Here is a 21,569-nt window from a genome sequence, read left to right as displayed (position 1 = left end):
CTGAGCAGTTCTCAATATAGTTTTGTGTTAATTAGTGTTCTAAAAGTTTGTTCATAGCTTGATTTTTGCACTAACTTTATGTTGTTGTCTGTTTTCCAGTGAAAAGCATGAACTCATCAAGAAGAAGTTGTCTTAACGATCCAGACTCATTCTGTTACATTTGTGGTGAATACACACTGCCAAAACATAGAAGAAACATAACAGACTTCGTAAAAAAAGTGTATTTTGCCTATTTTGGGGTTATGCTTGGGGACCAAGACAAGTTTTGGGCACCACACATAGTGTGCAAAGCATGTATCGAATTATTACGAAAATGGAGCAAAGGACAAAGAAAAAGCTTCAAATTTGGTGTTCCAATGGTGTGGAGAGAGCCAAAAAATCATCATGATGACTGTTATTTCTGTGCAGTGCAAGTGCAAGGATTCAATAAGCATAAGAAACGAAAATGGGAGTAACATGGAATCTGCAAGAAGGCCTGTCCCTCATTGTGAAGATGTGCCTGTACCTGTGTTTACCATAAATAACAGTCATCATGATGATTTTTTGGCTCTCTCCACACCATTGGAACACCAAATTTGAAGCTTTTTCTTTGTCCTTTGCTCCATTTTCGTAATAATTCGATACATGCTTTGCACACTATGTGTGGTGCCCAAAACTTGTCTTGGTCCCCAAGCATAACCCCAAAATAGGCAAAATACACTTTTTTTACGAAGTCTGTTATGTTTCTTCTATGTTTTGGCAGTGTGTATTCACCACAAATGTAACAGAATGAGTCTGGATCGTTAAGACAACTTCTTCTTGATGAGTTCATGCTTTTCACTGGAAAACAGACAACAACATAAAGTTAGTGCAAAAATCAAGCTATGAACAAACTTTTAGAACACTAATTAACACAAAACTATATTGAGAACTGCTCAGTTCAAGTACTAATCCAAAGAAATTAATGAGATGATGCGTCGCATTTACCAACAAGGGCTATAAATAAGATACCAAAAATCTCAAAAACTTGAGCCAATCTGGCAAAACTGATGACATATTCAGAATCAGCACCCCAAAAATACCCTAAATTCGATGAAATATCTTTGGCACCAAAAATGCTGTTGACCAGTGTAATGGATGTGTAACAATACATGTACAAAAATTTACTGAGTTCAAAATGGCTAGTTTACTAATTGGCTATTGCATTAGGCGACTCCATACACATTAAACTAATGCCGGCCAAATCTACAGGTATTGTTGGGTTCGGCAAGCAGTCTAATGAGTATGGGGGCATCGGCCAACTGATGGTCGGGAGTAATATAGATTGTACATATCCAGTTTTGGAGTGCATTGTTGTCCTGGAGATAAGTCGCCTGACGACATGTCAGTTGGCGGCTTTCTCAAAGAAAACACACCAGCGCTTTCGATGAGGAAGCAGAAAGAGAAAGGTGACCAATCAGCAAGACATTGGAAAATGTGGATATGCATATCATTACCGAAAAATAAGAATCACTCATGGAATCAATGAGGGGAAAGCGGCACAATACAAAGATTTGTCTTTACCTTGCATTTTAGCACATTCCTGTTCTCTTCTTGTAAGTCAGTATGATCTATAGCTGACTTAATGTCAAACACCTATTTAAGGAAGATTGGCGAGTGCATTATTTCCTGACCTCTTGTCTAAAGAATGGCTATTTTTCTAAATGGCTTTGCTTTCACAATTACTAGATGTCTGATGAAGTCATGTGTTTAGTTTGAAGAGCACATTTTGCTTTGTGAAGCTTATGATATGAGACACGTTATTATCCTTAATCAATTTGTTAGGCTTGATTTGGCTAAAATGGTGATACATTATAATTGGCTGCATCAACCAGCAAGGCTCACATGAGTTTGAGATTTTCAAGGCCGGTATAAAAGCAGAGGAAAGGAATGAAGCAGCTATTTGCTTGTGAATCTGGATAGTTTGAAAACTTCAAAGCTCATAGCTTAGCCATAGTAATAGGGAAGGAAATCCATAAAACAGTAAGGAAACTGTACAGTGTGTAGTGTGTAAAACCCAACACAAACAAAAAAACAAAATGAGCATACACTCTACAGCAAGTAAATAATAATAGCACATGTAAATAACATTGGATACTTAGTTTACACTCTTTTGATTCAAAAATCATAAAACCCATCAGACCACGACAAAGTGTACCCACCTGGACAGTCCTAAATAATCTAGTATTGAAACCATACCATGTTTCATACTATGTCAATGTGAATAAGAGCAGAGCAGGACAGGGCCCCAACTAAGACACTCATCCATGGGAAGCTATACAGATTAAATACTTAGCTCAGAAAGATGTGAGATTTTATCCTCTTAATATATTGCATTCATCATATTATATAGCAATGTGCACTTACAATTGCTTATTTTGCTTTTCATCCCAGTTAATTCTTCTCTTTTCTCTGCACTATGTAGAAACAAGAAGTCATTTTTGCTTGCATTTATCACTCTCTTCTTCAACTCCTGACCCAGCTGCTCCCTTCTCCCCTCTGACAGTGACTTATGACTCATGCAGGGAAAATTGACCTCCTGTTTTTACACAGAGCTTAGAAGGATTCAGCTAGTCAGTTTTTAATAATGGAATATCATAGACCTAATGCAAAAGAGAATTAACCGAGTAGAAAGTCAAAATGAGAAATTGTAAATAAACAGTGCTATATAATATAATATTTTTTGTTGATGGTATTGCTTCTTTAAAAACTGTTTCATCTGCTGCAGATGTACCTGTTTCCTGAATGCTGGGCTCTGTATATTTCCACCTACACGACTGATTGGCAGTTTTCTGTGTACACTGTGTATAGGCAGAAACCTGCCAGCATGTCCATCTTGAACTGTCCTCCCACCTCTCCTCCTGCTCCATCTTTGACCGGTTGCAATCTGGCTTCTGACCACATCACTCAACTGAAACTGCCCTAACTAAAGTGACCAATGAACTACTAACCACCAAGAGCAAGCTACACTACTCTGTCCTCCTCCTCCTGGACCTGTCTTATGCCTTCGACACTGTGGACCACTCCCTCCTGTTACAGATTCTCTCATCTCTTGGCATGGCAGACTTGGCCCTATCCTTGATCTCATCATATCTAACAGACCGGACATTCAGTGTCTCCCTATCCCACACCACCTCCTCATCTCGCCCCCTGTCTGTCAGTGTTCCCCAAGGCTCAGTTCTAGGACCCCTACTCTTCTCCATCTACACCTTCAGCCTGGAACAGCTCATAGAATCCCACAGTTTACAATATCATCTCTACGCTGATGACACGCAGATCTACCTATCTGGACTTCCTTCCTGACCAAAATCCAACACTGCCTGTTGCTATTTCATCCTTCTTTTCTGCTCGTTTTCTAAAACTGAACATGCACAAAACAGAATTCATCATCTTTCCCCCACCTCACTCTACCCCTCCACCCGACCTATCCATCAATGTCAATGGCTTCTCACTTTCCCCGGTCCCGCACGCTCGGTGCCTCGGGGTGATCCTTGACTCTACCATCTCTTTCAAGCCTCATATCCAAGCCCTTGCCTCCTCTTGCCGATTCCAACTCAAAAACATTTCCAGGATCCGTGCATTCCTTGACCATGAAACCACAAAAACACTAGTACATGCCCTTATCATCTCTCTCCTCGACTACTGCAACCTCCTACTCTCTGGCCTCCCCTCTAGCACTCTGGCACCACTCCAATCCATCCTAAACTCTGCTGCCCGACTAATCCACCTGTCTCCCCGTTACTCCCCAGCCTCTCCTCTCTGCCAGGCCCTTCACTGGCTTCCTATTGCCCAGAGGCTACAGTTCAAAACACTAACAATGACATACAAAGCCATTCACAATCTGACTCCTCCATACATCTGTGACAGGGTCTCCCGGTACCTACCTACACGCAACCTACGATCGTCTCATGATCTCCTTCTCTACTCCTCTCTCATCTCTTCCTCCCACAACCGCATCCAAGACTTCTCCCGTGCTTCCCCTATTCTCTGGAACTTTCTACCCCAACACATCAGGCTCTCGCCTACCAAGGAAACCTTCAAAAGGAACCTGGAGACCCACCTCTTCTGACAAGCCTACAGCCTGCAGTGATCCCCAGTCCACTGAACCGCCACATGACCAGCTCTACCCTCTCCTAGTGTATCCTCACCCATCCCCTGTAGACTGTGAGCCCTCGTGGGCAGGGTCCTCTCTCCTCCTGCACTTGTTGGTGCCTTGTTTTACTCAAGTTTATTGTACTTGTCTATATTTGCCCCGTTCACATGTAAAGCGCCATGGAATAAAAGGCGCTATAAAAATGTATAATAATAATAATAATAAGTGGTGGGGATCTGGTTGGACTGCGTGGCAACAGGTTTACTAGTCCTCTAGTGAATATTTCCTGCTGATAAAACAGTGATTTTACATAAACTACAGCAAGCAGCCCAGTAAGTGACACATCACTGGAATAATTATCTCAGCCCCTATACCATGTTGCTCTCAGATTACTTAGCAACAATCCGGTGACATAAATCTTTTAAATTATTTTTTGAGAGACCTAAAATGTTATTGAAATATGATGCAGATATTCTGAAAACAGAGTTGAAGTTTGACCCAAGGAGAGACAGAGACACACAACACTAACACTGCTTGGCTTGTAAAGAATATAAAGGCTCCATTTTAGATGCCACCAGCAGGGAAAGTGGACTTACGGGACTATAGTAGCATTACTAAAATTGAAAAACATTTAGGTATTATTTCAGGCAAATGCCACCTGTCTATGAAAACAGCTGTTCAGTTTAACATCAGAAACATTGCATTATACGAGATCGTTAACTAGTGTCGGCCTCTCAAGGGGCATCATTACTTTTAATGAGCAAGATGCTGACATTTATAAAGATGACAGACATCACAAATTTCATCACAAGATTCATATAGTCATGGCGTCTTACAGTATCTGAATTTATGGTATCTCTTCTTTGAGCCGTGTATAATTCTGAGGAGAATGAACATGAGTCACATCAGCAGGTAAAAGATGTCTACTGGAAGGGTAACAATAATTTTCTATGTCACGAACATGAGATATGTTTTGGTAGACTGAGGCAATTTTAGGTTGGACTGTCCCACTAGAAGATCCTCTGATGGGCCAAGGCTCTGACACAACATGAGTCCTAAAGGTCCAGCAGGAGACATCCACATTTGAAGGAAACTTTAGATCAAAATCTTTGTCCCTGGGGTCTCTTTTTATGCCATTTCTCTCATCCTCAGACCTACCCAGGCACACATACTCATGCTCTGTATAGATGACGAATGGGCTCTCAAAAATTGTCTTTTCTGGTAGGCCCAAGGAACTCTTGTCTTTACCAGACAACCAGGAAGTCATTAAATTCTATTGTGAGTGGATGTCCAATGTCTTTGCCCAAGATATTAAATTTTTTTTTATTATGACAATGGTTGACTTGTTGACAGGCCTGTGTTGCTATACAGCCAAAAATTATCACATCCTGGGTGTTACCGCATGAGTATTTTGCCTATTATAGAATTCAGTACAAAGGGTTCCTTACCTAATCATGGTAGATCATTGGATCACAGACAAAGTTTAGTTATACACATTAAGAGATAAGGCTCACATTGAATTGCACCTCACAAAAAAAGTCAGGAGAAATATTAAATAAAAAAAATAGATTGATTTCTATGAAATTATCTTTACTTGGATTTTGAGCTTCTTCACCCTGATATTAATTGTCTTCATGTCCACACAGGAAGTCAAAAATGAGAAATTATGATTCCTATTTTTTATATTGGACCTCCACATTGAATAGGCCTCTTTATTTCATAATGTTTAGAGTTTTTTTTATATTTCTCCTATCATCAGCATATTCCGCAGTGCTCTTCAGAGTTTATCAGTTATTTCAGGTAATGTTCCTAATTTGGACTCAAAATCTAATTTTCCGTATCTCAATTTCACACAATAGGGCCAGTTTCATAGGAAGGTAGTAGGACATCGAAGCATTGGAAAAAACTTAGTTAAAGAAAGACAGAATGTGCTAAACAAAGCTGACCATACCGCATGTCCAAGATCCAGTCTCTGCCCTAACTCTGCCTTTTCCGGATTGTATTGTTCTGTGTACTGTCTGAAACAGGTAGCTACCGTCATCTCCCGGTATAAATTCTCCAGCGTAATAGTGCTCATTATAAATTTATAGCTAATCTTTGCACAAAACTCGAGATGTCCAGTTAGAAGGCAGAAACACTGAACACAGTGAGCAAAAGGCTGCACTGTTATGTACTGTTGAGAGAAACTTTCTGCCTAAAGATGTGCGTTATTTTTTTTTTAAGTATATACAGAAATATATTTATTTACCAGTACAATAAAGCTAAAAGTAGAAATTCTGAGATTTTTTTTCCATAAAGTAAGTTAAAAATAATAATCAAATAAAAAAATAACAATTACAATAATCACATTAATCTTGAACACATCTAAATAAAAGTCACAAACAGGTGAAAAAAACCAGCATATTTGGTGTCTTTAAACATAATAACTCGTACAATACATCAACACTTTATTTATGGTGATTGAAGGATATAAAAATGGCGATTTTTCTTTTTCAGCATTTAACTCATAATACACGATAACATAAATGTAATGCTTACATAAGTGTGGGAAAATGATGAACATTTCAAATACAGAAACAAAATTATCATCAGTGAAATAATTTAATAGAAAACTTTAAGCATAGTTACCTCTCCATTTTAGGATATGTTCACACAAACTATTTATGGAATAGTATGGACAATATACTTACGCTTTTTTTTTATATATATTTTTAGATGTGAGTTTTTGCATATAAATATAATGTGTATGCAGCGCCCCAGAGTCCTGGTCGTTGCAGTAATGTCGCTCTGCCACTAAGGGGAGTGATGTTACATCTGATTGCGCTAAAGGAGTTCACCTGACCAGGTATCACAGTCACACACTACATTTCACACTCCAGCCACCAGGGGCAGCAAAGGGTTCTATGTATTAGGCCACTCCTCACGCTTTGGTAAAACTGGGGGTTGGATAGGAAGTTAGAGAGAAGCTGACTGGGTTTGATCCAGGCAACATCCTGTGGCAGAGGGTGTTGCGGGGAAGATTCAGGGGGGTCTCTGTCAGGGGTGGGATCCTGGCAGTGACCTAGCGAACAGGACAGATCGTTACGGAGCCGCGCCTGCACCTGATTGCGGCGGCATCTTAAGAAAGGACACGAAGCGAAGTATATTGTGGAGAAGTGAGAAACGAGATCACAGCAAAAAGGCGATAGAACCAGTAGGAGTCATGCCCCGAGATCGGCAACATCCTACTGAGGCGCGTAGCTGGTGGCCGGAACGCCGAGGAAGTATTGGGCTCCAAGCATTACTTCAAACAGCGGCAGGACAGTTGATTATAGGTTGGCTGTGTCACCTAAAACACCTAAGCAGACATAGGTGTCAATTGTGGGAGAGGGGCGTCTCTAGGGTCCCAGAATAACTCCAGGCCTACCCGTCATACGGGTGCGTCCTAGCCATATCATCTGGGGGATGGAGAAGAACATCAGAACAGATACAACAGTTGTGAGGACTATCCCATGGTGCTCAGCAGGGAAGGACTACAACACACAGGCGCTAGTAGGTAGGCACTGATTTCCACCTGCAAAGGGAACTCTGGATGTGCCTTCGGACCGGCCGGACGGAGCCAGCCCGGTTAGCAGTGCTCTGGATTGTGGATCTCGAAGCCTTCAGTAAAGAGGTAAAGAGACTGCAACTCTGTGTCCTCGTCATTCATTGCGCCTGGCACCACACACCAACACCTTTCATTGGACGCCCCTTAGCAGGGTCACGGACCAGGTCTAGCCACCGTGACAACCCCAGGACTGAGACAGAGAGGCCGGTACCGAGTACCCCGTGGCCCTGCGTCTGGGGGCGCTCCAACTTGGCGTCACGAACAGGATCTACTTAAGCCTGAAGAATCAGGTCATGTGTGCCTTGGAACTGTGTCTGAATTGTACTTGAACTGTGACTTATTGCAAAGACTGTGTATTGCCACTTGCCGCCAAAAGTGCCCGCCAAAACCGCCGCCATTACAGCGCCAAGAGGAGCGCAGGAGAAGAAGAAGGGCGTGGAAGTGGGCGTAAACAAGCTGAAGAGCGCAAAAGACAATGGCCGCCCAGTCTAAATATTTCTGTACCTTGAGGATGTGTCCGTCAGCAGCCGAGATCCGCCTCCTGATCCTTAATGGGGGCGGAGGCAGAGAAAAAGAAACCGCCCACGAAGGAGAGAGCGGGAAAAAGGCCAGGAAGTGACCCACGTGGAGGACGCCATGGCCGATCACTCAGAACCAGAGTGTGGGGTTGAAGTGGAGGATTCCCCCAGGAAGAGTGGAACTGCCAAATCTCCACAGTCGGCACTGACCTCCTGCAGGTTGAGATGGAGGAATTAATCGAGCAGCTCCTCCAATTGCGGGTGGAAGCCAAGGCCTCGTACCAGGAGGCGCCGGCGGAGGACCCCCCTGACATCGGTTCCTGTGCTGCTGCCAGAGCTCCTGCCGATGTCCCTATCGACACCACTGCCAGCGAAGCCAGCCGCGATGGAGGAAGCCGCATCGGCCGGTGAGTCCGCCGACCCTGCCCCGCCAGCAGAGGACCTGCTGATAGGCCCCGTCACGGCACCCCCTCTCCCTGGGACCTATAGACTCCAGTGCCTTACACCCTGGGATCAGGCCACGGGTATGGAGCACTTCCTAAAAGCCCCGATCTCGCCAATCACCATGCCGGGTGAGGTCTATGCGGAGTGCACAGTGTGCCGCTGGGTGAACCCAGGATCTGATTTCATGGGGTTCCCCGGGGTGAAGACGCAGGAAGGGGAGATGGTGGAGGCCCTCAGCTGGGCGGAGTACCAGGCCCAGCTAGACCAACGATGGGAGAAGGAGGAGAAAGATTACCAGGCCCGGCGGGAGGCCCATCGCCAATGGGACCTAGCGGTGAAAGACCGGGCCCGCAAGGACCGCACCGCCCACCAGGCCCCGTGCAGGCAGGGCATCATCATCGCCTTTAAACTCCGTGGGGGTTGGGGCTTCATTAAGGAGCCGGGCCTGTACGCTGAAGTATTCGTGAACCACAGGGATGTGGAGTCTCACCTTAGAGAGGGCCACCCGGATCGGGATCTCTACCCGGGGGATGAAGTCACCTACACCTGGCACTTTGGGGGAAAGGGGTGGTTCGCCCTGAATGTCCACAAGCGGCGAGGCTCCGTGACACCCCCGACTAAGGTGCCGGTGAAGTTGTCCCCCGTGGCGAAAGCGCCCCCTTGTGACCGGTCTACCATTACCACAAAGACCACGGTGGTAACCCCGACATGCACCGTTGTCAAGACCACAACCTGCATCGTCGCTACTACTACCACCGTTGTGGCCGGAAGCTTGGCCTCAGTGATGGCTAGTACCCAGGCCATCTCGGAACCTAAAACTGTGGGTACCCAGACCCCTGTCTGGAGCGATGGGGCCTCTGGTACAACACCTGGTAGCCGCAGGTTTCCGGGCGGATGGCCCCTCCCACTGTTGCCTGCAGAGCTATGGCCACCAGAATCAGAATAAACCCCAACGTCTGCAACTGTAAATAGTTACTTGTTTGTTTTGCTGCTAATACCCGACCAGGGTTATTCTTAAAGGGATCCATTCGTTTACCCGGGATCCCTATTGTTTTTGTTTTTGCTTTTGTTCATCATTGTTTACAAGGACTGCCAAATCATGGACGGTGAATGGTTCACAAACTGTGTTGTAAATAGTTCGCACCTTCTTAAAGGTGCCCCCTACTGGTTTTACAAAAAGAAGAGCTTTTTGAAGAGACTGTTCCTGATTACAGCCCGGGAGTTCTTGATTTTAAACGGACTAGCAGACTGAGAGTCTGCACTACCTCAAAGAGACTTGGTTCCCTCTTAAAGGGAATGTTCATGTGTTGCACTTAAGTATAATGTTGCCTTAAGAACGATAAATGGTAATAATGTTCTACATAGGAATAGTATGTAGTTAGCTAGATCGTCATAGAGAATGTTTAATGATAAATAGTGTGTAGTTATTTAAGAAATATTAGGAAATGTTTGATGATGTTACTAGAGATTGAGGACAGGAAAGAGTTGAAAGCCGAATTTCAAAAGTGAACCCGTAGGGGTTAGTGAGTCCTCCTGAGAACCATAGAGAGATGGTTGATTGATCTTGTACTGTGAATAAAAATTGAGCTTATAGAAGAAAAGAGGCAGTAGGCCTCGACGAGTAGCCAGGCGGTCCTGCATGTGTGAAGTCAGAGAGTAAAAGAAAAATATTGCATTTAGAAAAGAAAAATAAAGAAAAAGTCAATTTATATTTCAGAGTTTTATAGTAAGCCTTTAGTGGGTTCAGCTTATACGCCCTTAAAGGAAAAGTTAAATTATTGCTCAAGATTTGCACTTAGTAGCTAGAATACCCGGCTGGGTAATGATGGTTATTTATAGCCGAGTTAGTCATAAGTGTTATTTATAACTTTGAGTAAAAATGTAAATATGTTTCTGTTTGTAACGTTCAAGTGTCCTCACCTCCCATAAAGGGAAGCACTGTTAAATTTACTTGTTTATTGCATTTCAAAATTTTGTATGTCTTTTGCTAACATGTATTGTTGTTCTTCTTCCCAGTCCGGAAGTACTGGATTTAACCGGGGGGGAGTGCAGCTCCCCAGAGTCCTGGTCGTTGCAGTAATGTCGCTCTGCCACTAAGGGGAGTGATGTTACGTCTGATTGCGCTAAAGGAGTTCACCTGACCAGGTATCACAGTCACACACTCCATTTCACACTCCAGCCACCAGGGGGAGCAAAGGGTTCTATGTATTAGGCCACTCCTCACGCTTTGGTAAAACTGGGGGTTGGATAGGAAGTTAGAGAGAAGCTGACTGGGTTTGATCCAGGCAACATCCTGTGGCAGAGGGTGTTGCGGGGAAGATTCAGGGGGTCTCTGTCAGGGGTGGGATCCTGGCAGTGACCTAGCGAACAGGACAGATGGTTACAGAGCCGCGCCTGCACCTGATTGCGGCGGCATCTTAAGAAAGGACACGAAGCGAAGTATATTGTGGAGAAGTGAGAAATAAGATCACAGCAAAAAGGCGATAGAACCAGTAGGAGTCGTGCCCCGAGATCGGCAACATCCTACTGAGGCGCGTAGCCAGTGGCCGGAACGGCGAGGAAGTATTGGGCTCCAAGCATTACTTCAAACAGCAGCTGGACAGTTGATTATAGGTTGGCTGTCTCACCTAAAACACCTAAGCAGACATAGGGGGCAATTGTGGGAGAGGAGCGTCTATAGGGTCCCAGAATAACTCCAGGCCTACCCGTCATACGGGTGCGTCCTAGCCATATCATCTGGGGGACGGAGAAGAACATCAGAACAGATACAACAGTTGTGAGGACTATCCCGTGGAGCTCAGCAGGGAAGGACTACAACACACAGGCGCTAGTAGGTAGGCACTGATTTCCACCTGCAAAGGGAACTCTGGATGTGCCTTCGGACCGGCCGGACGGAGCCAGCCCAGTTAGCAGTGCTCTGGATTGTGGATCCCGAAGCCTTCAGTAAAGAGGTAAAGAGACTGCAACTCTGTGTCCTCGTCATTCATTGTGCCTGGCACCACACACCAACACCTTTCATTGGACGCCCCTTAGCAGGGTCACGGACCGGGTCTAGCCACCGTGACAACCCCAGGACTGAGACAGAGAGGCCCGGTACCGAGTACCCCGCGGCCCTGCGTCTGGGGGCGCTCCATGTATATATATATATATATAAATATACTAGATGGTGGCCCGATTCTAACGCATCGGGTATTCTAGAATATGCATGTCCATGTAGTATATTGCCCAGCCACGTAGTATATTGCCCAGTTCCATAGTATATTGCCCAGTTCCGTAGTATATTGCCCAGTGACGTACTATATTGCCCAGCCACGTAGTATATTGCCCAGTTACGTAGTATATTGCCCAGTGGCGTACTATATTGCCCAGTCACGTAGTATATTGCCCAGCGATGTAGTATATTGCCCAGCCACGAAGTATATTGCCCAGCCACATAGTATATTGCCCAGCCACGTAGTATATTGCCCAGTTACGTAGTATATTGCACAGCAACGTAGTATACAGCACAGAGCCACGTAGTATATTGCCCAGCCATGTAGTATATTGCCCAGCCATGTAGTATATTGCCCAGTTACGTAGTATATTGCCCAGTGACGTAGTATACAGCACAGAGCCACATAGTATATTGCACAGTGACGTATATTGCACAGAGCCACGTAGTATATTGCACAGCCACGTAGTATATTGCACAGCCACGTAGTATATTGCACAGCCACGTAGTATATTGCACAGAGCCACGTAGTATATTGCACAGCGACGTAGTATACAGCACAGAGCCACGTAGTATATTGCCCAGCCACGTAGAATATTGCCCAGCCAAGTAGTATATTGGCCAGTCAAGTAGTATATTGCCCAGCTACATAGTATATTGCCCAGCCACGTAGTATATTGCCCAGTTCCATAGTATATTGCCCAGTTCTGTAGTATATTGCCCAGTGACGTACTATATTGCCCAGCCACGTAGTATATTGCCCAGTTACGTAGTATATTGCCCAGTGGCGTACTATATTGCCCAGTCACAAAGTATATTGCCCAGCGACGTAGTATATTGCCCAGCCACGTAGTATATTGCCCAGCCACATAGTATATTGCCCAGCCACGTAGTATATTGCCCAGTTACGTAGTATATTGCACAGCAACGTAGTATACAGCACAGAGCCACGTAGTATATTGCCCAGCCATGTAGTATATTGCCCAGCCATGTAGTATATTGCCCAGCCACGTAGTATATTGCCCAGTTACGTAGTATATTGCCCAGTGACGTAGTATACAGCACAGAGCCACATAGTATATTGCACAGTGACGTATATTGCACAGAGCCACGTAGTATATTGCACAGCCACGTAGTATATTGCACAGCCACGTAGTATATTGCACAGCCACGTAGTATATTGCACAGAGCCACGTAGTATATTGCACAGCGACGTAGTATACAGCACAGAGCCACGTAGTATATTGCCCAGCCACGTAGAATATTGCCCAGCCACGTAGTATATTGGCCAGTCAAGTAGTATATTGCCCAGCTACATAGTATATTGCCCAGCCACGTATGTCACAGGTTAAAAAATAAAAAATAAACATATACTCACCTTCCGAGGGTACCCTTGTAGTTCTGTCGCCTGTGTTCGGTGCAGGCGGCAGCTTCTGGTCCCAGGGTGGGATGACGTCGCAGTCACATGACCGTGACATCATGGAAGGTCCTTCTCGCATACCATCCTTGCCACCAGAACGTGCCGCTTGCATGGTGGGGTCACCGGAGCGTTGCGAGGAGCAGGAAAGGCGGGGGAAGGTGAGTATATAATGATTTTTTATTTTTTTTATTATTTTTAACCTTAGATGTTTTTACTATGTGAGTGAGTTAGCCGTGGCATAACGCGGTCCATTACCGCTGGCATTAACCCTGTGTGAGCGGTGACTGCGGGGAGTATGGAACGGGCGCCGGGCACTGACTGCCGGGGAGTAGGGAGGGACTAATCGGACTGTGGCCGTCGCTGATTGGTCGCGGCAGCCATGACAGGCAGCTGGCAAGACCAATCAGCGACTTGGATTCCATGACAGACAGAAAGACAGACAGATAGACAGACGGAAGTACCCCTTAGACAATTATATAGTAGATATATATATATATATATGTGTGTAATGTTATTGTGATGTATAACTATTTCTGTATTTTATGTGTGTGATTATATGTGTTTAACGTGAATATGTATGTGTATATGTGTCTGCATACACAGGTGAGGGATGACAAAGTGGGGCCCAGGTACACAATCTGCAACAAGCCCTTTCATTGTCATTGTTTTACCCAGGTAAAAGTCCATGGAGATGTTACACTGGCTGGATTGGAACCCATTGTTATAAGCTAAATGCTGGGCCTCTGTGCTGCCCTCCAAAAATGCAAAATATTTTGCCGACCTAAGCAAAACATAGAGCAATGGCCCTCGCGAGCATGGTGGGTGTACTTTTAGGGCTTGTTTCCACATGCGAGAAACACGTCCGTGTCTCGCATGTGGAAACAAGCCCGTAGAGTAATAGTAGATACAAAACGTAGCATAGAGGTCGGTGACGGAACAGATACTTGCACATATCTATCTGTTGTAAAGGGAAGTATTCAGTACCCTGTAAATCCTCTATCTTGGGTTTGGTTATGGTCTTTCCAGAAAAGATAATTGTGAAACCACTGCATTTCCTCAACAACAAAGTTGAGGTCAACTAAAATCTGTTGTTTTTTTCAGGTGTCTTCCATATAAGTAAATAAAAGAACTAAACAACGACTAGATTGAGTGGTGAGGACCTCGTAGTTATGGAACTGATGTGAGTACTTGGCTACTGAATGTATGCGCACATGGAGTTTTTTTTGCCTCCGGTCAACTAAAAAAAAATGCCTGACTAATTGCTAAAAAAAGGCTTGAAAGACTCTCATAATTCCTTTCTTTTATAAAACTACTTTGCTGTTCATATCTTCAGGTCTTCAGCATTTTTTAATGCTCCAGGTTTTAAAAAACACCAGGTGAGAAACAAAAAAGTCTGTGACGCCTCTGACGTAGGTCCAGTTGGAATCTGCACCAAAACTGACACTGTCCAATAAAATGGATACAAGAAAAAAACACCTTCCAAAATTGTTTTAAAAACTTTTTAAAACTGTTATAAGAATTGAAAAACTCCACCAACCCCAATAAAAAACTGTTGTTTTTGACTGCTTCCAAAACACCTCTGTGTGCACTTACCCTAAATGACAACATGTAAGAAACATGTCAGTACTGATGAAATATCCTAAGAGGTTTTGACACTTTTTTAGATATTAGTTTTCTCGTGAGTCTTTTTTCTCAACCTATAGTAAGTTCATGTCAATTATCTAATATATTCTAATACACATATATATATACATTATATAGTAATTCTGCCGGAAAATGAGTAGCACACATATACAGTAGCTCTAGAAGCCTAGAAGTATCAAAGCTAAAAGACTTTATCAGGGGCTGAGATTTTCAACATTTAGTCCCTTCTGGAGATTTTTTGACTGATTGTGTTTATTGGTAAAAACTCATTCCATTTTTTTGACTATTATGTACAGTTCTTTTAAGATCTAAAAACTAGTAACAGCAAGGTAGTAGTGTTAAAATAAAATATAACTTTTAATAAATATCTTAAAAGAGGTCTCAAGCCCCAGAAAACACCAAAAACCAAAAAACAATAAACCACACACAATAACTGTATACTGCCAGACGCTCCTGCTTAGCGCTGCAGTTCTTATAGCATGGTGGAACACATTTTCTTTAAAATATTACACAATTACACACAATATTACAAATAAAAAAATAAAAAAACATTTTTGACTATTGCGAAATGTACCCCCCTAAAGAGGTTCAAAACACTTCACCAGGTTCCCCGGGGGTTAAAACTTCAAATATCTATTTTACTTCGGAGCCTGGCTAGGCTCGTTATAGTATTATCTGGCATCAATCATTCACTTGTATACGCCTCCGGGGCGGAGAATGTTTACCCCGGATAGTCCGGAAATGATGCTCTGCGTGTCAGACTGCGGTTCACGCGAGCATTTTGGGACGTGGCCGGCAGTGGTCATGTGACGCCCTGCATACCCGGAAACTGCGCTTGAAGGCGGATGGGATGAGCGGCATGGTAAGTGGAAACTCTCACAATACGGCGCCTTATATAAAATGAAGCACCCGCGCGCGGTGAGTCGGGTCCTCCAGTGTGAAGTGCGATGATTGACACACACAATCTTTTGTTACACTTGGCTTCTCCCCTGATGACAGAGCCCAAAGAAACGCGTCGGGAGATTGACTAATAAGGAGGCTTCCCATGGGATCCGTCTGCACCAGAGAGAAAAGGGGTTGTAAGTAGGATTTGTGGAAAATCCTCCCCCGGTTTTTGTGCATCGGACGCATGGAATAACGCTGTAAGGAAGGTCCCTGGATTTTGGTGAGACCATTCCTGTTTATACCCTTGACTGCAAAAATATATCATTTACTGTGCACAAATCGTATGTTATGCACAGAGTAATTGTTTAAAGTCTTGATAGGGTATTTTTTATTGTGGTGTAATATTTTATAGAAAATGTGTTCCACCATGCTATAAGAACTGCAGCACTAAGCAGGAGCGTCTAGCAGTATACGGTTATTGTGTGTGGTTTATTGTTTTTTGGTTTTTGGTGTTTCCTGGGGCTTGAGACCTCTTTTAAGATATTTATTAAAAGTTATATTTTATTTTAACACTACTACCTTGCTGTTACTAGTAATTATTGGATTGGTAGCCCCCTTTTTGATATATTAAGATCTAAAAACCTATAGATAATTTGGCCACAATACACATGAAAGGCCGCCATCCACATTAGACTAAAGGCAGCCATACACAATAGACTAAAGGCTGCCATACACATTAGACTAAATGTTGCCATACACATTAGACTAAAGGCAGCCATACACAATAGACTAAAGGTTGCCATACACATTAGACTAAAGGTTACCATACACATTTGACTAAAGGCAGCCATACACATTAGACTAAAGGCCACCATACACATTAGACTAAAGGTTGCCATACACATTAGACTAAAGGTTACCATACACATTAGACTAAAGGCAGCCATACACATTAGACTAAAGGCCGCCATACACATTAGACTAAAGGTTGCCATACACATTAAACTAATGGCAGCCATACACATTATACTAATGGTTGCCATACACATTAGACTAAAGGTTACCATACACATTAGACTAAAGGCAGCCATACACATTAGACTAAAGGCAGCCATACACAATAGACTAAAGGCTGCCATACACATTAGACTAAATGTTGCCATACACATTAGACTAAAGGCTGCCATACACATTAGACTAAATGTTGCCATACACATTAGACTAAAGGCAGCCATACACAATAGACTAAAGGTTGCCATACACATTAGACTAAAGGTTACCATACACATTTGACTAAAGGCAGCCATACACATTAGACTAAAGGCCACCATACACATTAGACTAAAGGTTGCCATACACATTAGACTAAAGGTTGCCATACACATTAAACTAATGGCAGCCATACACATTATACTAATGGTTGCCATACATATTAGACTAAAGGTTGCCATACACATTAGACTAAAGGTTGCCATCCACATTAGACTAAAGGCCGCCATACACATTAAACTAAAGGTTGCCATACACATTAGATAAAAGGTTGCCATACACATTATACTAATGGCAGCCATACACATTAGACTAAAGGTCGCCATCCACATTAGACTAAAGTCCGCCATACACATTAAACTAAAGGTTGCCATACACATTAGATAAAAGGTTGCCATACACATTAGACTAATGGCAGCCATACACATTAGACTAAAGGTTGCCATACACATTAGACTAAAGGTTGCCATACACATTAGATAAAAGGCAGCCATACACATTAGACTAAAGGCAGCCATACATATTAGACTAAAGGTTGCCATACACATTAGACTAAAGGTTGCCATACACATTAGACTAAAGGCAGTCATACACATTAGACTAAAGGTACCTTCACACGAAGCGACGCTGCAGCGATAGCGACAACGATGCCGATCGCTGCAGTTATATAACAACAGTCGCACTCAAAGAAAGATTTTCAAAGATATTAACTGAACAAACGTGGTTTTCTTTATTACAAACACCAAAATAAAGTATCACCGCAGTGTTTCAAGGTAGGTAACGTTTCGACCCACAGGGTCTTTTTCAAACCTTTAGACTGTAGGAGCAGAGTGAAGGGTAAAGGTCCCTGGATCAGTGCAGGAGTCCCGTTTGGGTGGTGGTGTGTGATCGCTGCAGTGTCGCTGTTTGATCGCTGGAGAGCTGTCAAACAGACCGCTCTCCAGCGACCAACGATGCTGAAGTCCCCTAGTAACCAGGGTAAACATCGGGTTGCTAAGCGCAGGGCCGCGCTTAGTAACCCGATGTTTACCCTGGTTACCAGCGTAAAAGTAAAAAAAACAAACAGTACATGCTCACCTGCGCGTCCCCCAGCGTCTGCTTCCTGATACTGACTGAGCTCCGGCCCTAACTGCACAGCGGTGACGTCACCGCTGTGCTTTCACTTTCACTTTAGGGCCGGCGCTCAGTTAAGTGTCAGGAAGCAGACGCTGGGGGACGCATGTAAGTATGTACTGTTTGTTTTTTTTACTTTTACGCTGGTAACCAGGGTAAACATCGGGTTACTAAGCGCGGCCCTGCGCTTAGTAACCCGATGTTTACCCTGGTTACCAGTGTAAAACATCGCTGGTATCGTTGCTTTTGCTTTCAAACACAACGATACACAGCGATCGGACGACCAAATAAAGTTCTGGACTTTATTCAGCGACCAGCGACATCACAGCAGGATCCTGATCGCTGCTGCCTGTCAAACTAAACGATATCGCTAGCGAGGACGCTGCAACGTCACGGATCGCTAGCGATATTGTTATAAAGTCGTTTCGTGTGAAGGTACCTTAAAGGTTGCTATACACATTAGACTAAAGGTTGCCATACACATTGCATTAAAGACCGCCGTACACATTAAAGCCACCATACATAGTAAACTAAAGACTGCCTTACATATTAGACTAAAGGTTGCCATACACATTAAACTAAAGGCCGCCATACATATTGGACTAAAAGTTGCCATGCACATTAGACTAAAGACCACCATACACAGTGGTCAAACCCACCGATATTTGCAGGTTTGGCTGACAGTTTAATGTGCATGTGAGCCTCCCATCTGTTTCCTGACAGGTGATTTTTGGGGAAAATAAGGATTCAGCATGTTCAGTTTTTTATGATGTGTGACAGAGACTTTCTCAAAAGAGAACACAGGAGCAGTCAGCAGAATGAATGTAAAGGTGTGGGAGTGTTGGGTGAAATAGCTGCCTGCTATATAATCAGATGAACCATCATTTGACTGACAGCTACCTAAAGTGTATGTGGGGGGTAAAGATGACAGTTACTGTATGTTAGCATTACACAGTGCATATTTGTAAGATCAATGTAAAAGATGTTCAGAGTGAGAAACTCTCTTTGTAGCTGCTTTCTACGTTGCCCAAGAGATGAGGATCCTGAATGAAGGATACCTGTCGCGGGGTTACCGCAATGGAAAAGCTCACAGACACAAAAAGAGGACTTAAAAATCCTCCAAAAAATTGAAAAAGTCACAGAGAAAGAAGCAGAGATGATTACCTGCTGAAGCCTCCAAACAAATGCACTATCGGGGTGCAGCGGACCCAATTAATGATGGCAAAAACACAGGTGCAAAAAATACCGATGAAACAACCACTTTCAATCCAGTGTTAGCTGTTTGGCATTAGTGCACAAAAAGATAAGCAGGTAATCATCTCTGCTTCTTTCTCTGTTACCGCAAAGGAGCGGAGCCAGAAGACCCCAGCGTCTGGTGGCCTCTACTCTGCTGCTGAGAAGAAGCACTTCTCCAGTGTATTAAAGGTGTCTACCTCTTTCAGCAGAACAGGGGTTAATCGGCCATGTTGGAAATTCCTGCATTCAGCTGTGCTCAGTTAGCCACTTCTTTCCCCTATAAAATCTGGGCTCAATGACATAGAAGTGGGAGAAGTTGTTTTTGTGAAGGAGTCCTGGAGGAATTTATTAGCCACTGTTGCCTGGTTTGTACACTTGGAAATTCCTTATCCTTCCCTGTTTTGCTTTCTTCCCCCTCCCTACACACCCTGGTGAATACCTCTGTTATATGTGAGTGCATATTTTGTGTGTGTGTTGAGTTTTCAGTTTACCCTTGTCTTTGTTATCCTGTCTGTCGGGTTGGTGTACTGCGGTGCACAATAGTGCCCCCTCTTCCCTGAGTGGGGGAATGGGACAGAGGAAGGGCTAATCTAGGAGATAGGGCAAGGAGCGGAGGCCCCGGCATCTTTGCCATCTGAAGTATCCAGGGGAACAAGGCGAGCGAGGGCGCCCCCTGGTGTTAGGGCCAGGAAAGGTGCCCCTGGTCCCAGGTCACTCGCCAGTTGAATCGTGACAATACCCTTCAATTAATTAACATTTATGATATTTAAAATGGGTTTTCCAAATTAGCCAGCTTATACAATTTAAACTAAGTAAAGACATTGCACTATAAAAGAATCTGAATGATAATTCACCATAATGTCTGTCTTGCAGGTTGTTGAGTATGCCCACACAGCTGAATTCAACTCATACGACTGTCAAATATTTCATTATTAAAGGTATATCAGATGTACCAGAGATGCAGGTGCCGATCTTCTTACTGGTATTTTCCATTTATCTTATCACTCTTGGTGGTAACCTAACCATACTCCTGTTGATCTGCCTGGACCATCATCTCCACAATCCGATGTACTTCTTTCTGGGTAACCTATCAGTAGTGGATATCTCCTGCTCGACTATCACTCTACACAGAATTCTTCTAAGCTTCCTAACAGGAGATAAAACCATCCCTGTTACCGAGTGTATGATACAGACTTATATGTTTGGTTCCTTAGCAGGTCATGAATTATTTATATTAACAGTCATGAGTTATGAGTATGACCGCTATGTTGCAGTTTGTAAGCCTTTGAACTACCACATGGTCATGAACCGCAGGACGTGTGGTCTGTTGGCTTCTTTTTGCTGGGTGTTGGGTTTTGTTCAAACTATTTCACTTGTTGGAATACTCTCTACTTACCAATGTTACACCTCAATTGAAATTGATCACTTCTTCTGTGACATTGTCCCTATGATGAAAATGACCTGTAGTGACACCTCAGTTTTGGAAACATTATTCTTCTACCAGGGTCTCTTTCTTATAACCATTGCTCCATTTGTCCTTACTTTCATGCCTTATGTCTTCATCATTGCTGCGATAGTGAAGATACATACTAACTCTGGCCGACGTAAAGCCTTCTACACATGTTCCTCACATCTGACAGTGGTTGTGTTATTGTACACCACGCTAGGAAGTCAATATCTTACTCCAAAATCCATCAGTAGCTCCAAGAAGCTTTTTGCGTTGTTCAACACAGCTATTGTCCCTCTGCTCAATCCACTGATCTACAGCTTAAAGAACAAAGATGTGAAGGAGTCTATGAAAAGGAAGTTTTCCTGCATCAATCTCACCAGATAAATAAAAAATAAGAAGACCTTAGAAACTATTTCCACTATTGACACCTACTTTTTTGTAAACCGCTAAATGGACATTAGCATAACATTAGGAACAATGGCTCCAGTACAAGTTGTTCTGATGATCTTCATGAGGTCTTCATCATCAGGGAACAATGATTGGCTGTATCAGTCAGGTGATTGGAATAGGACATCTGATTTTCATTGGATGATGTCCCGATTCAATCATCTGACTGCTGCAGCTAATTACAATCCTCAGTGGTCATTTGACAAAAGAGCAGGACACCATCACGTCCTGTTCT

General features: G+C 43.5%; 1 protein-coding gene across 1 annotated transcript; it reads left to right on the top strand.

Moving 5' to 3' along the window:
- Nucleotides 1-8,440: 8,440 nt before the first annotated feature.
- On the top strand, nt 8,441-21,271 carry LOC143803783 (olfactory receptor 6C74-like). Its single transcript, XM_077281551.1, has 2 exons — nt 8,441-8,622; nt 20,311-21,271. The coding sequence occupies exons 1-2, from the start codon at nt 8,441-8,443 to the stop codon at nt 21,269-21,271; spliced, it is 1,143 nt and encodes a 380-aa protein (XP_077137666.1).
- Nucleotides 21,272-21,569: the final 298 nt, after the last annotated feature.

The sequence above is a fragment of the Ranitomeya variabilis genome, chromosome 2 (genome assembly GCF_051348905.1).
Source record: "Ranitomeya variabilis isolate aRanVar5 chromosome 2, aRanVar5.hap1, whole genome shotgun sequence".
Lineage (NCBI taxonomy): Eukaryota > Metazoa > Chordata > Amphibia > Anura > Dendrobatidae > Ranitomeya > Ranitomeya variabilis.
This window is presented reverse-complemented; position numbering and strand designations above follow the sequence as displayed.

Bases quoted from the DNA above. Each gene is read 5' to 3' on its own strand.
- LOC143803783 (XM_077281551.1), top strand. From the start codon at position 8,441: ATGGAGGAATTAATCGAGCAGCTCCTCCAATTGCGGGTGGAAGCCAAG. The intron at 8,623-20,310 runs GTGAGTCCGCCG...TCTGTCTTGCAG, and splicing joins GGAGGAAGCCGCATCGGCCG to GTTGTTGAGTATGCCCACAC.